The 15,481-nt window shown below is 56.5% G+C and overlaps 1 protein-coding gene across 1 annotated transcript; it reads right to left on the bottom strand.

Annotated features, from left to right (window-relative positions):
• Positions 1 to 518: 518 nt before the first annotated feature.
• On the bottom strand, positions 519 to 15,454 carry ago1 (argonaute RISC component 1). The gene is made up of 21 exons (XM_088602333.1): positions 15,053 to 15,454; positions 14,716 to 14,912; positions 13,535 to 13,907; positions 10,941 to 11,127; positions 10,571 to 10,691; positions 10,142 to 10,323; positions 9,495 to 9,631; positions 9,240 to 9,374; positions 8,638 to 8,725; positions 7,654 to 7,801; positions 7,190 to 7,309; positions 6,983 to 7,105; positions 6,724 to 6,857; positions 6,191 to 6,375; positions 5,893 to 6,052; positions 4,860 to 4,950; positions 3,709 to 3,903; positions 3,463 to 3,597; positions 3,256 to 3,357; positions 2,666 to 2,865; positions 519 to 2,529 (listed from the first exon to the last, which is right to left on the bottom strand). The coding sequence occupies exons 3-21, from the start codon at positions 13,557 to 13,559 to the stop codon at positions 2,421 to 2,423; spliced, it is 2,577 nt and encodes an 858-aa protein (XP_088458459.1). The 5' UTR covers positions 13,560 to 13,907; positions 14,716 to 14,912; positions 15,053 to 15,454; the 3' UTR covers positions 519 to 2,420.
• Between the last annotated feature and the right edge of the window lie 27 nt (positions 15,455 to 15,481).

A 15,481-nucleotide genomic window follows, 5' to 3' on the forward strand; every position in this document is an offset into this window, starting at 1 on the left:
CGGCCAGTTAATACAGCGATTACCAACAAGTTATTTTCATCAGCTTTGTTTAGGTTAGAACTGTGTAAAATAATGAAAACTATAGCCAAAACTACATTGTATTAATCTGGAAATGAAGCAGCCGTCACAATCAGAAGCCCCAGGAATTTTGGAGCTTTCACCCTCTCCCCTCTCTAGGGCAGCGTCTGCACCAGTGAGGGATGCCCCTAATGCCCCTCAACCACAGAGCTACCTGGCAGAAACCCCGTGTGGGTGGACAGTGACAGTGCCCATCTGCTACTGTGTGCGCCAGTTAATAATAAACACGAAAAACAATACCTTGCACTCGTATAGAGCTTTTCAGCACGAGGCCCTCCACAGCCTTGGCCTTGGGTTCAAACACAGATGAACTCACGGCACAGAAAAGGCCTGATATCACTCCCTTTAAACTAAGTGATCACAGTCTTTCAGGATGCATAAAAAATAAAAGCTGAAGTGTCTAAAAATAATGCTAAAGAAAAATTATACAAACACAAGCATAATAAAAACACACATTTTATTCAAAAAATAACCAGAACATTTCACACTATTTAATACTGACCCATGAGAACTAGTTTCCATATTCCCTATCGGTTCTGTTCGGAAGTGCTATATCTGGACTACAGTCCGCAGTGGCATATTGCTTATTCAGCCTGGACTCTGCGCTCGCACACATCCTGGCACCGGTCTGCGACACGGCTCTCGTCTCTCCCCTTCGGCCACTCCCCCGTCCCGCACTGACCCCGAGCAGCTGGGGCCTGAGCTGAGGGAGCAGCGAAAGAGATGTCCAAGCTGTGGGCGAAGGAGTGCACAGTGCATCTCTGCATAGCTGGGTAAGAGGTTAGGGGCTCCCCTGGAGGAGACCAGGTGATACTGCAGGCAGGGCGTCTGTCGCTATTCACCGATGTTCAAACTGAGCAAATTATGCCGTCAGACTAAGAACCACATCTGTGCATTCTGAGAAGTTTTGACAATATTTTAAATCTAAACATAGGCAGGCAGGGTCCTATATTTCATTATTTACATAGTAATTGATGCTACTGAACAAAAAAAGCACCTGGGGCTTCAGTGAGACACAGGGACCAGTAACAGGGATGGAATTTGTCAAAACCGCTTGGAAAACACGAGTCCTTGTCTGAGGGTCTATACTGGGCCCAGAACACTGTAATTATGAGTCAAGCTGCCCTGGGTCAACATCGTGCACTGCAGCACACCTCCAGCTGCTGGACAACAGACGATGCTCCCTCTCTCTCTAGGGGGCAGCTGCAGCCAAGAGCAACAGCCTGGCTCTCTCTGCCCCCTGCGGGGCGCAATAGAGCTGCCGTGGAGAGGAGAGACTGTCGCTGTGCCAGGGGTCTGGCAGGGCACGCAGAGAGCCCTCGACAGGCGAGACCAGCGTGCGAGGAAGAACAGAGGAGTGTGCGCCGTCAGCGTTGTTGTAACCCGTGTGCCCTGTGGACATGCATAGAAGTGTTGCTCAGCTGTCTTCAGAAGCCAAGCTGCTGCTCGAGAGGACGCTGCCGCGTGGCCTGCGTCTGTGTACAGTCCCACAGCCACCGTGCTCCCGGCTGGTGAATCGCTGCACAAAGCTGAGTGACGACAGAGAAGGAGACTGTGAATGTGGACAGATGAAATGATGGACTTGCTGAAGATGCAGGCCCTGCGAGGTCTCGAACCCACAGCTCAGTTCACATTGGGCTTTCCTCCACAGCTCCACAGAGCTAGCGAGCACACAGAGCTCATCCAGGTCTCTGCTGACCTCTCCCTCCTGTGCAGACCGGTTTGTTTGCTCCGGAGCAGCAGGCAAATCAGAGGGAGAGTCAGGAGTCCCAGCACCCCAGGTGGGCCCTGGCACCAGTGTGTCCATACGGGCAGCTGCTTCTCCTCGTCCCAGCACTGTGGTAAGGCACTCTCCAATCGACAGCACGCTGACCTACAGCCCTCCCTCCTCTCCCTGCGAACACACAGCCTAGCAGGCCTAAGACAAGCAAGTGCTATTGTACCTTACCTTGGGTAAAAATAAACATTTTAAAACAATAACAAAAGGATAAAAACATAAGGAAAGTTTTTTTCAGTAAAAAAAACTTCCTCAACATGTTGCAGATCTAACTCTACGGGCTGTCTGTGGGAGGCGAGTCCACAGACAGAGGCAGCATGTGTGGGCAGTCAAGGACCTCAGCTCCTTTCCTCAGTATTGCATACATACTCGGAAGTGTAAATATATATACTTCTATATATAATATATATAAAAAAAATAAAATCCCGGAGTCTTAGAAACAGTTTCCTGGTGAGTGCGGAGCCACGTCCAGCTGCTCGCAGCAGTCTGTGCTTCAGGAGGACGGCCCTGGGTTCGGGCCGCTCTGGCTCAGTGAGGTCCGTGAGGTGTGCTGGGAGGGCGCGGCTCAGGCGAAGTACATGGTCCGCAGGGTGTCCTGGTGAACCTGCACGGCTTTGGCCAGGGCCTGGGGGTCCCGACCGTTACTCTGGCCTGAGATGTGGCTTCCCTCCCCACTGCAAGAGAAAGGCAGACCCTGGATCACTGGAGGGCAGAGCACCGCAGAGACAACGGCCTCCAGCTCACTGGAGAGCAGAGCACCATGGCAAGAACAACAGCATCACAACGTGCCGGGCTGCTCCCCCCTCTCACCTGTCGTGCTCCTTGTCCACCAGGTGGTAGCGGGCGCGGAACGCCACCAGCCGCGCGTAGTAGGCGGGCGCAGGGATGGAGACGGAGCGCGTGCAGCGCACATAGGTGTGGCACAGCTGGTAGGTGAGAATCTGCAGTTCATCCGCCGTGAAGCGATTATCGTCCCAGAGGACGTAGTAGTGTGAGGGGCGGCTGGTACCCTACAAGGGAGGCAGGAGGGAGACTGCAGTCAGGCCTGGGCACCGTCAGCCTGGACAAGCCCAGGGCTTGCTGGTCTGCAGCAGAAGAGCCAGATCTCAAGGAAACAAGTACAGCTTTCACCCCAGAGCTCTGCTCAAGCTACACATACCCTGGCTGCGAGTGCGCTTAAGAACCAGGGCTTGCAGGATTGTGCTGGCAGGTCACCATTTGTGATCTCTTAAGTATATTAATTGAGAGCCAATGGCATCTTATTTCTGCAATGCAGGCTTGTTTTGAGGCAGGTGAAGAGTGATTTTCCGAGCTCTGTGAGCTGAGCCTCTACAGGCTGTGCGTCTGCTGAAGCTCCTCACACTTTGCTGTTGACGGAGAGCGCTGCACTTGTATCCCACCTGAATGCCAGCGTGGCTGCACAGATAGAAGTCGAACTCGAAGGGGTGGGTGATGCTGGTGTCCACGGTGGTGCCCGCAGGAATGTTCCCACTCTTCCCGATCTGAGCGGAGAGAGACAAGCAGCACTCAGACACCAGGAAGACGCCAGACCTGACCCACAGTCAAGAGCGAGCAGTGAAGGAAGAGGGGCTGAGGCACTCCCTCACCCGCTCAGCCTTGTCGGCGCAGAAGAGCCGGGTGTGGTGTCTCTTCTGCACCACGATGTAGGTGATGCCGGGCTGGTAGTCCTTCTCCAGCTTGATGCAGGCATCCCGGATGGCCAGCAGCTCGTAGTGGAGGATCTGGGGACAGAAAGCCGAGGGACAGTGAGGGTCTGAGCTTCTTGGCACAACAAGACCTCCTGGGCTACACTGTGACCAGCCGACCCGACCCGGTCCAGTCTAGAGCTGTACCTGGGGCAGCTGTCCTTCCGGCACCCCGTCCCGATAGAAGATGATCCGGGTGGGCTTGAAGCGAGTCGACTTGTAGAACTGGATCAGCAGCTCCCGAACCATATAGGAGAGGTCCTCTATGATCTCCTGCCGGGGACGCTGCACTCGCACTGTGGCACAGTACCGGCTGGGGTGGGCGTCCATACTGCCCACCACCTAGATGGGGCGGAAAGACAAACGAAGAAACGGGCATTCAGACCACCAGGACCTGCTGCTCTTCCCCACATCGCTTATGTCCCGGGGTCTCAGGCTCCACAGCTCAGGCCAACTGTCTGCTGAATTCAGACAGAGCTGCAGCGATCAGATGGTATCAACTGTGGAGAGGACTGAGCGAGACGGTGGCAGAGGAACACACAAGGCGTGAGAGAATAAAGAAAAGGCAAATAACAGAAAGAACCAGTGAACAGGAGAGGCCATCAGAAACCGAAAGAGTACAGTGCTGAGTCAGTGTGGCTTCTCTCCCCAGCTTCCTGCAGGGGAAGTAAGACACCAGCCCACATACCAGCACGCCCACCCACAGCACCCGTTTCTTCTTAGTTCCCTCCACACCCTGCGCAGTGCGAGCCGCACATCCTCTCCTCACTGCCCACCCTGTCTCCGCGCAAAGCAGCTGCCGGCCTCTGTGAACAATGCCGCGGCTCAGTCACTGTGTGAGTCAGGCGCTCGTCAGCGTTGCTAGACAACGGCTTTGTTGGCAGAGCAGTGCAGTGAATCAGAAGGAGCCCAGTGCAGCGTGGGATAGCAGCAACGTCAGAGATGGGGGGGTGATGTCACTCAACCAGGGCCGGCGAGGGAGGAGGAGGGGGAGGGGTGAGTCATCACAGAGCAATTCTCCTCCTCTTACTCTGCGCGTCCAGGATTCCCCACCGGGTGTGTCTAACACAGATGGAACACACTGTCCCACAGCACAGAGCTCCCACTACCACTCAGCGACACGTTCACCCCCCTTTTCCAAAACACTGCCGTCGTCACCCTCAGACCCACACAGCCTGCCTCCGCCTTCTCGCTCCTGTTTGGTTCTTGATAGGGCTGGGTACTCTGTGTTGTTACAGCTTCAGCATGAGGCCAGGGAAGTGTGAGGGCGCGACAGGCAGGCAGGGACGATCGCTCACGGCAGTAATGGAGGGCTTCTTCCCGTCGCCTGCTGGAGGGTGCGTCACATCGGCGCCCAGGAAGATCACCGGCTGCTGGAAGACAGCGGAGCTGCAACAGCAGAGCCGAGAGCAGCATCAGGGACAGCACGGCTTGTGAGGCTCTCACACACACCCAAGAACCCCTGCCCCCTCACACACACCCAAGAGAACCCCTGCCCCCTCACACACACCCAAGAGAACCCCTGCCCCCTCACACACACCTAAGATCCCCCTGCCCCCTCACACACACCTAAGATCCCCCTGCCCCCTCACACACACCTAAGAACCCCTTGCCCTCTCACACACACACCCAAGAACCCCCTGCCCCCTCGCACACACCTAAGATCCCCCTGCCCCCTCACACACACCTAAGATCCCCCTGCCCCCTCACACACACCTAAGAACCCCTTGCCCTCTCACACACACACCTAAGAACCCCCTGCCCCCTCGCACACACCCAAGAACCCCCTGCCCCCTCGCACACACCTAAGAACCCCCTGCCCCCTCACACACACCTAAGAACCCCTTGCCCTCTCACACACACACCCAAGAACCCCCTGCCCCCTCGCACACACCTAAGAACCCCCTGCCCCCTCGCACACACCTAAGAACCCCTTGCCCTCTCACACACACCTAAGAACCCCCTGCCCCCTCACACACACCTAAGAACCCCTTGCCCCCTCGCACACACCTAAGAACCCCCTGCCCCCTCGCACACACCTAAGAACCCCCTGCCCCCTCGCACACACCTAAGAACCCCTTGCCCTCTCACACACACCTAAGAACCCCCTGCCCCCTCGCACACACCCATCAACCCCCTGCCCCCTCACACACACCTAAGAACCCCCTGCCCCCTCGCACACACCTAAGAACCACCTGCCCCCTCACACACACCTAAGAACCACCTGCCCCCTCACACACACCTAAGAACCCCCTGCCTCCTCACACACACCCATCAACGCCCTGCCCCCTCACACACCCACGTGACCCCACGACCCCCCGGGTCTCTCACCGCTGATGGGGCACCAGGATGTTGTTGATGCCGCCCAGCTTGACGTTGATTTTGAGGCAGAGGTTGGAGAGGGTCTGAGGGGAGGTCTTCACCACGTTCTTCACCTGGACACACTGGGTGGCCATTCCCAGCAGAGTGTCTCCCACCCGCTTCACCTCCGCTGGAGACAGAGACAGCGAGGGGCAGAGAGTGAGGGGAGAGGCAGCGGCCAGCAAGAGCACAAGCAGCACAGAGTGGAACAGAGACCGAGTTGGGCAGCGAGACGGAGAAACAGACACGTGGCCCCAGGCAGTCGTACCGTAGACTGGAGTCTTTCCTGGGAGAATGACGATGATGAGCTGCAGGCCTGAATAGGTGTTCTTCAAGTGGCGGAACATGGGCTCCACGCTGTCGGCGCCCTGCGCGTATTTACAGAAGCACGGCTGGCCCTGGATGGGCATCCCCGCGTCCTTCGAGATCTTGCGCAGCTGGTCTGTGAAATTTCTGCAAAGACAGAAGCAAAGGAGCCACTTCTAACCCCATCCCAGACCACCTGACGCCTGGCTGAGTGTAACGACCTTCTGTTCAAGACAGCAGCGACAACCCGGAGTTCCCAGTCCTGTCTCACTCAGCCCACCGGCCCAGCTGCAAGAACAGTGAATGTAACAAAACACACTGGGGGCATTAATCATGACCAGTATCTTCAACCTGCTCTACCCCACTGACCCCACCCTCCCCAACCCTGCCTCATTCCACTGACCTCACCCCCCCACACCTGACTGCACTCCCCAACACTGACCCCACCCCCACACTGCTCTGCCCCCCCTCCTGAGTAAGCAGCAGCGCACTCACTTCAGCACCTCCTCCCGACACTGTTTCTGGGGCGCGAAGCAGGCGATCGCCCACACCTTGATCTCGATCCCGTTGTAGAACTGCTTCCCCCTCATGTCCCACACGCCCTGGTTCGGCGTGGCGATGGCCCGGTTCTGTTGGAGCAGCACAAACGCCTGTCAGCACAGAGTGAAGAGTTTATCCGCTCTGGTGCCTCTCGGTCCTCCGCAGGTGCTCTGCTCCCCCGACTCCAGACCCCAACCCCCGGCCCCTCTCTCACCCGGCCTCCGTACTGTAGGATTGGAGCCGGCAGCACCCTGCCCGTCACCTCCGCCATGTCGTCCTTCACCTTGATCCCAAACTCCTGGATATAGGGGTCCAGATTGTAACTGGCATTCTTCATCTGGACAGGAAGAGAGAAAGAGGAGATGAAACCAATGGTGGCTCCCCAGGGGCCCCCCCAGTGGCCCCCAGCTGCCACACTCACCAGCCGGCTGATCTCCTCCTGCCTGTCGGGCGCAGAGCGCGCTGTGGCTTTGATCATGGTGGAGGTCTGGTTATCCGTCAGTTTCTTGATGCAGCGCTGCCCCGCCACGATGTTACACACCTGTGGGGCACAAGAGGGTCACTTCCCGTCCCCAGAGGGCGCAGCACTCAGAGCCAGGCCCCACTGAAAGACCTGGGCCCGGCCTGGGCCCATCTCAGAGACCGATCCCTTGTTCTGGTCTGTTCCAGCACAGTGAGGTGACAGCTGAACCAGACTCATCTTCTAAACATCACTCAGAGACAGTATCTGGGGACAAATATTTTATATTTGTCTGAATGTGTCACATTTGTCTTCCTCTTGTCTGCTTTCTCTGCCTGTCTCTCACTCTTCTTGGCCAAAGTGCCACAGTCTCACAGCACAGTCTTGTGAAAAAGCCGAGAGTGAGGCTCAGTCACCAGTCTTACCTCCAGGGGCAGATAGGTGTGTTTCTGCTCCTGTCCCACCTGCAGGCAGGGCAGGTGAGGGTACTTCAGCTGCAGGCTGTACTTCTGCTTGAAGTACTGGGCCACAGTGCACTCCACCGTCTGGCCATTCTCCAGCTGCAGGGGGAACCTGCAGAGAGAGGAGGCTACAGATTAGGGTTAATTGTGCTTTTACAGCGATCCAAGCCCAGTCTGGAGCACAGAACTACAGTCAGTACCAACGGCTTCTCACAGACGAATCCTCTTCTGCAGGCTCTGACGGCCTGTTCACTTTCACATGCCAGGATTTTCCAAGCAGAATAAGGGTTTTTCTGAAAATAACGCTGTAACAATGATCCTTTAACCGTGAAATACATTATCTTTACAATTCTGTGAAAAAACAGCTTATTTCAGGCTCAGATTTCAAGACATATCTCAGAATAACAGGAGGTGGTTATTTAATCCTGACTCTACATCAGTACACTCATGGGATTTAAGTTCAACCCAGCGAGAGTCGCAGGTGCAAGAAAGACGACTGCTGAGACATCAGTTGAACCTGCACCTGGACAGATTTGTTTCAGGATATCGGCTTCCCTTTGCCTCCCTCCAGCCTTTGCACAAAGAAGTGCCTCCGGTTCTGAACTTTCCGTGTACAAAGGATTTTTTATACCAAGGAAGAAATCAGCCCAGGGATTAGAGCTGGTTTTGATTTTGGTGGCTGAGTGAGGGGTTTGGCCGCAGGTGTCACGATGGCACAAACCCAGCGTTCCCGAGGTGTGTGAATGGAATCGGGACAAAGGAAACATCAATGTCCACACTCTGGCAGGATCTGGCTCTGCTGTGCCAGCCAGAAAAGAGCAGGACATCTAGCAGAACTGCTTCACAGCACAATCAGGCTTTCAGATAGGATTACCAAAACACAGTGAGTAAGAGAACGTAAGAAGCACGGCAACAGAACAGCCAACCCCTCACCCCTGAGGGACTCACGTTTGGTGGCTGGCAGGGCGGCGTGTGACATTGCAGACGCGATATTTCCTCTTCATCTGACCGCAGTGCGTCACCTCCACCTTCAGCCCTGCGCACAGAAAGAGAGGGGGCCGTCAGAAGTCACGGTGGGTTGCAGGTTATCGGAGGTGTTAAATTTCCCCACAGCCACGTCAGACAGCTGTAAGCTCCAAGAACCACAGACTAGCTCACTGCTGCCCACTGCTGTCCGTGCTGAGCAAGTACTTGGTTTGCTATGGATCTTGCCAATTGTCTTTTGAGGAATATACTCATATACTCATATTAATGTTAATATGAAACAAAATCCTCCCGGGTCAAATAAGGACCTCAATTTATTTTGAACAAACACTTCATCTGCGGGCGACAGATGCTTATTCCAAACAGACACCTTCCCCTGCAGCCCAGCGCCAAGAGCCCCACCGCCCCTGCAGCCCAGCGCCCCAGCACCCCTGAGCCCCAGAGCCCCACTGCCCCTGCAGCCCAGCGCCCCAGCACCCCTGAGCCCCAGAGCCCCACTGCCCCTGCAGCCCAGTGCCCCAGAGCTCCTCTCCAGGAGCCCCCTGGCGGGTGGCTGCCCCTCTCACCTTTGATCTCCTTGGTGAAGCGCACCCTCTGCGAGTCGGTCAGCGACTTGGGCTGCTCGTCGATGTTGCGGATGTCCAGGACCTCACACATGAACTCAATGACCGGCTGGGCCTTATAGAACGCTGTGGCCGACACTGAGAGAGACAAGAGCGTTGGCCCCACCCTGCAACTGACTGCGCTCTCCAACACACAGGCACAGACAGACACAGCTCAGGGCAGAGCCCCAGGACCCCAGCTCACTGTGGGAGACTCACCGTCAATGTTGAGCATCATCTTCCACATGGCCGGCCTCACAGACTGGTGGAACCCAAACCACACCTCGCGCCCCCCGCCCAGGGGGTGGTAGTACCCCTCGGGGGGAGAGAAGAAAGAGCGCCCCACTGGGGTGTACCTGCGCAGGGGAGAGGGGGAGAGAAGAGAGGCAGACAGGCTGAGAGAATGAGCACAGCTCAGCTGTACACCACCACTCCATCGAGTTTTTGCTCACTGCAAACTCCTTAACACAGTCACATGAGCCCTCCCAGCCCACAACAGTACTTTAAACCCCATTCATACTGTGGTCCACTCATCGTTTGAGTACAGCACTGGTGCAAGAACCTTTAGATACTGTACAGCCATTTGCCAAACTGGTTATTGGCAATTCCAGTCTCGAGTGAAGCTGGGAAAGAGGACAGAACCGTCAGGGCAGACACACTTGCCCTGCGTATGACCCCGCTAGACCCTAACGCACAGCCCTGCCACTACGCAGGAGTGTGTGTGTGTGTGTGACTCACTGCAAGTGTCTTAACAGACACTGCTCAGACATTACAGCCCTATTGCTATGCAGGAGTGTGTGTGACTGTGCTCAGACATGACGACCCTGCTGCTATGCAAACCCACAGCCAGCCAGGCCAGGAAGTACCTCATGGAGGCCAGATGCCTCATGGCGACGTCCAGCGCCTGCACCGAGTCCAGCGGCACCTGCAGCCGCCCGCTCACCAGCGCCTCCTGCAGGAGCCGCCAGCTCACGATGGCCAACCAGCGGATCGACACCTTGAAGATCCGGTCCTTCCCCTCGCCCGGGATCGTCACCTCAAAATCCACCTGGGGGTCGGAGAGCGAGACGATGGGGGAGAGCGAAGTCTCACACAAACCCACCGATAGCTCTCATTCTTACACTGTTCTATCAGAATATCACACCTACTCATTTTTGTTTTTAAAAACTGGCTGCAATGGTTTGTGGCTGCCGTCTGTGAAACGAATCGTGTTTTTGCCGGCAGGCGTGGGCAGGCAGAGTGACCAGTGGGCAGAGTGACCATCAGGCAGAGTGACCGGCGGGCAGCCCACATACCCGCTCGTTGCCGATGGGCAGCGCCATGACAGTGTAGATGTTCTTCTTGCCGTCGTACACCGGCTTCCTGTCGCCAAAGATCTGCGGCTTGAAATGCTGGACCATGTACTCCACGACTTCCCTGCAGGGGGCGACAGAGAGACTGCTTACTGCGATGCACACAGCACCCCAGAGGGGGAAGAACCACCCCAGCATTTCTCACGTGTCCCCGCATCCCGCCGAGCCTTCTGCCGAAGGCAAGGCTGTGTCTCAGGCTGTGCTGGCACCTGCAGTCGCACTGTTCCCTCTCACTCGACTTCCTGTTGCTGTTGACCCCTGACCCCTCCAGGGCGCCGAGCAGCGAGAGTCGGATTCACGTGCCGGGCCGTACCTGTTGACTCGGCGCGGACACTTGTCAGGCTTGATGTCGACCTCATAGTGATACACGTCCATCTTAGGGATGTCCACCTCAAAGTAGTTGGCGAGCAACTTGATGGGTTTCCCCACCGTGCCCACGCCCGGGCGCCGCGGAGCCTGGAACACCTGCTGCAGGGGCGGGGGGAAGGGCCCCGCGGGCACTGGGAGGCAGGGGGAGAGAGAGGAGGCAGGAGGGGAGAGGAGAGGCAGGAGGAGAGGCAGGGGGAGAGGGAGAGGAGAGGCAGGGGGAGAGGGAGAGGAGAGGAGGCAGGGAGGAGAGGGAGGGGAGAGGCAGGGGGGGAGGTGGGGGAAGAGGGAGGGAGAGGGAGAGGAGAGGCAGGAGGAGAGAGAGGAGGCAGGAGGGGAGAGGAGAGGCAGGAGGAGAGGCAGGGGGAGAGAGAGGGGAGAGGAGGCAGGGAGGAGAGGGAGGGGAGAGGCAGGGAGAGGGAGAGGAGAGGCAGGGAGAGGGAGAGGAGAGGCAGGGAGGAGAGAAGGAGCAGGTGAAGGAGTGAGGAGAAGCAGAGAGAAGGAAAATCTGTTAAAACCGCATCGACAGCTGCGCCTGAAAAGACGGCATTAAATTAAAGAAGCAGCGGCATTAAATCCATCGGTTTCTCCTTTTACAAGAGCCGAGGCTGACAATGGGAATAATTTAACTGGGAATGATTTTCACGTGGTTCCCTGAGTGGACTCAGCCCACACGGTCACTCCCTGGGGATGAGCCAAGCTCTCAGCCTGTCAGTCAGGACTCGCGCGACGTGTGGGGCTGGAGATAAAAGCGTCAGGGTGTGCCTGAAGGAGGCCGAGGAAGATCTCCGCCTGGAGGGGCTGGCACACTGCCGTCCGGCAGCGCAACGCCATCTCTGTGCCTGAGAGAGAGCTGCCCGGGTCAGCCGGCCGGCCCCCCGCCACATTCCTGGCCGCTCCATGGAGACGCATGGAGACACCCATTGTCATGGAGATTCGGGGGCCCGGGGAGGGGGCAGAGCCTGCCAGCGCACACACACAGGTCCTGTCCCTCACCCTCCTTTCAGCAATTTCCACGCAGCCAGCTGGCAGAGGGACACGGAGACACAGCAGCCACAGACCCGACAGACAGCGCCAGCGTGCCAGACAGCGGCTCTCCCCCAACCAGGACCCCCCCGCCGGGAGCTGGGATCGCAGGGACTCCACCAAAGCGCAGATCAGTGACTCACACTGGCAAACACAGCAGCACAGACCTGCAGCTTTCTGGGGACCCGGGGTTCCCCCATGACTGCAGACCAGGTGGCAGTGGCCGTTCAGGCAGTTCGGGGGGACCAGAGCCGCGAGCAGGACCACCGGCTCAGGCCTCATCTGTCTCACAGGGACAAAACAGCACAGTGTCCAGCAGTTCCCAGCACCAGCAGAACTGGGCTCATCTGGACCAGTCTAACCCAGCCAATCAAACCGATTCAGTACTGAACAGGCCAGGAGGAATGAAAATCGACGAGGACAAGTGAGGGAAACTGGCACAGAAACTGTGCTTCAGCTGTGACAAGAAATAAGATGTTTCGTTTCTCCGTAGCATTCTGTCCAACACCACCCTGGGAACAGCCAGCGAGAAAGCAATAAGGACAGAAACATGGGCTCTGCAACAACCCCGGACACCATGTAGCATGTTTCAGCAGCCAGAAACACCAGGTGGAGTGTGAGACTCAGAGCAAACGTAGGGAAGCAGTGAGCTCTGGGGTGAACCCCCACATGTGCGTGACCTGAGCTGCAGAACACATTTTAACAGCTGAAGCAGCGAGGCAGGCGTCTGACATCACTCCCAGGGCACGTCTACCTCACACACAGCAGCAGACCTGTGTCCACTAGTGCCCATTAGCACTTACACTGGTCTACAGGCCACAGAGCCAGAGCCCTGGTGACGCTCGCTGGGCAGCCTGCAGCACACACCCCTGTGGGCACAGGACACACCACACTGCCCAGCCGGACAGAAGCCAGGGCAGAGAACGTCAAGCCACGACATGGAAAAACATCACTGATAAGTAGGAACAGAGAAAGCGCTTCCTATTCTCAGACGAAAGGTGTGAACCAGTGGAAGTTAGATTTGAGCTCTGCCAGTGCTACCCTGGGAGGCATCGGCTCTGTCATCCGATCTGAGCTGCCGACGAGCCTGATTCCCGCAGTTAACCAGCCAGGAGCGCCGGAGACCCGCTCTCCACGGACCTGACCTGCCTCACCGCGGCGCCCAGACCCTCTGCCCACAGCGCTGGAAGTTGTCAGGTCTGCCGCTCCAGCGTGCGAACATCGCGACACGCCCCTCTCACCTGACTCGCGTGTGCAGAGCGCGGGTCGGACCCGAGTCTCCTCAGCTGCATGACCCCCGCCCCCGCATGTGACCCCGGCCTTCCTGCCCCCGAATTAGCATTCCCATTGTCACCCTGCCCGGACCAGCAACCTCCCCCCAGTCTAGGGCACACGAACCAGTCTGGCCGCTTTCTCGGCCCGTCAGGCTCGGGGGCTCCGCCTGCAAGTCCAGTCTCCCCCGCAGAACCCGGAGCCGCCCGCACGGTCCCGCTGGACCCCGTCTAAGCGGCTCACCTGCTCCAGATGGCCCCGGTTCCATCCCATTCACTCTGCGGAGCCGATCCTAGGAAAGTCCCGGTCTTCCTCACAGATCCCCCGGCTGCACCGCCGACAGCTCCGTATCCTTGTTCCCAACCTGCTGGTGGGCTCCCCGGACCCCGGTCCCCGATCGGACCCCCAGCCGAGACGGGCGCCTGGAGGTGCCGATACCCCGCCGGCTGGGCGATGCGCGTCCGCAGATCTCGGGATGCTCCGAGGAGGCTGGCGCTGCCGTCCCGGCCTCCCTGCTCAGCTGCGTCCCGGCTGGGCTCTGCGGGCTGACCGCTCTCCGCTCGCTCCGGACTCCACAGCGGAACAAAGACACGCCAACCCGCAGCACAGCTCACTCCTTAAAAGACAGGCGGCAGGGGCGTTTGACACGCTGCTGTCGGCGCCCTCTGGCGGCGAGGAGGACCGACCCGCTCGCTTCACGAGGTTGGTCCTTTTTACCCCCTCAAAAGCCTCTGGGAAAGACGCACCAGACGCTTAACACTGCTCACGCCGTATTTCCTGTGTAATAAGTGGTCATTAATCGAGTCTGTAAAAACTGACACGGTTTTTATTGTCTGAAATAATTAGAAGTACTTTATTCCAGCAATGCCAGTTGAGATCAACTTCTCCATCACAAAAGAAACCTTGAGACCGTACTTCTGCTGGAGTAGATTGCTGAACTGGGAGGAAACTGGTCTAAGAGCTAAACTTGGAAGCCACCTCTCAGATTTGTTCTGTGTCCTTCTGGGCTCCAGCACAACGCAGGAAGTAATTAACTCTGTGTATGTGTATTTATCACTGAGTATTCAAGGTGAAACACAGAGAAACATCTCTCTGGAAGTAGCCAAATGCTCTAGAACTAAGTAGCACAGTGTATATGTGTATAACTGTTTTCAATTATTTTAGGCTTTAAAATGGATGGTATTTCCTGTAGAAGCAGAGCTCAGGCAGACTGACTCATTTTTAAAATTGAACAAGTTTTGAAAAACTAGTGCATGAAAGCAGGGTTGAAAGTATGTGTTTGCTGGGTAAGTTTCATGTTTAAATTTAAGCACTTTGCACCCTGTCAGAAAGTGTTTGCGCATAGGGACACCCACTGATGTGTCATCACGGATAAATTCACACCAAGTTTATTTACAACTGTCACGTAAAGCAAGTATTCTCACCTGGAGGCATGGTGGTGAGTATAACTGTCTTCTGGGAAAACTGGCCCTGGAGAGATAGTGAGTGAGTGAGTGAGTGTGTCCTGTTGCGAGTGTGTGAGTGTGTGTCCTGTGATGGGCTGTCGTCCTGTCCAGGCTGTACCCTGCCCTGTGCTTGCAGGTTAGGCTCCAGCTCCCCTGTGACCCTGGATTTGGAGAAGCTGTTAGAAAAGGGAAGGATAGAAATCTTCTCAACAACATAGCTATACAACTCCCTTCCCGCAAGGACTTGAAAAGCTTTTTAAATGCATCTTATTTTTTTAAATACAAAAAACAGAGAAAGAATTTCTTCCCCACTTACAGGTAGTCTAACTGCTGCACAGTCGCACAGTAACAGGAGAGCTGGTAGTACAGCTTCCTCCTCCAGCAGTGCTGCAGAGCACAGGCCCGGGCCGCAGGACAGCCCTGTCATGTCATGGCCTGGCCAACAGCACTTCTGACCCACATCGACCTCCTGCCTGTGCGGAGACTTGCAGCAACACCGTCGCTCCCTTTGATGCCGGGTGTTGTCAGCTGTATCGCTACTGTGAAAGATGCTCACTTCAAAAAGGAAGGGTCCTGCAGCAGTCTCTCAATCCAGCAAGCTAAAGCTAGGAGATGGACACAGTATCATAACAGTTTGGTACGAAACACTGCATAAACTGAAAGCCTTTCACATCTCCATTAACAGCTTTGACACCACCCCGCTCATTCGTTCACGGCGTAAGGAGCACTGGAGATCCGAAGCGTG

This window comes from Lepisosteus platostomus, chromosome 13, assembly GCF_059453375.1.
Source record: "Lepisosteus platostomus isolate fLepPlt1 chromosome 13, fLepPlt1.hap1, whole genome shotgun sequence".
NCBI lineage: Eukaryota > Metazoa > Chordata > Actinopteri > Semionotiformes > Lepisosteidae > Lepisosteus > Lepisosteus platostomus.

What these genes read in the sequence shown, in the direction of transcription:
- ago1 (XM_088602333.1), bottom strand. Translation starts at nt 13,559, where the DNA reads ATGGAACCGGGGCCATCTGGAGCAG. An exon ending in AGGAAAGACTCCAGTCTACG is followed by an intron (nt 6,053 to 6,190) that starts GTACGACTGCCT and finishes CTCTGTCTCCAG; the next exon opens with CGGAGGTGAAGCGGGTGGGA. An exon ending in CGGAAGGACAGCTGCCCCAG is followed by an intron (nt 3,598 to 3,708) that starts GTACAGCTCTAG and finishes TTCTGTCCCCAG; the next exon opens with ATCCTCCACTACGAGCTGCT.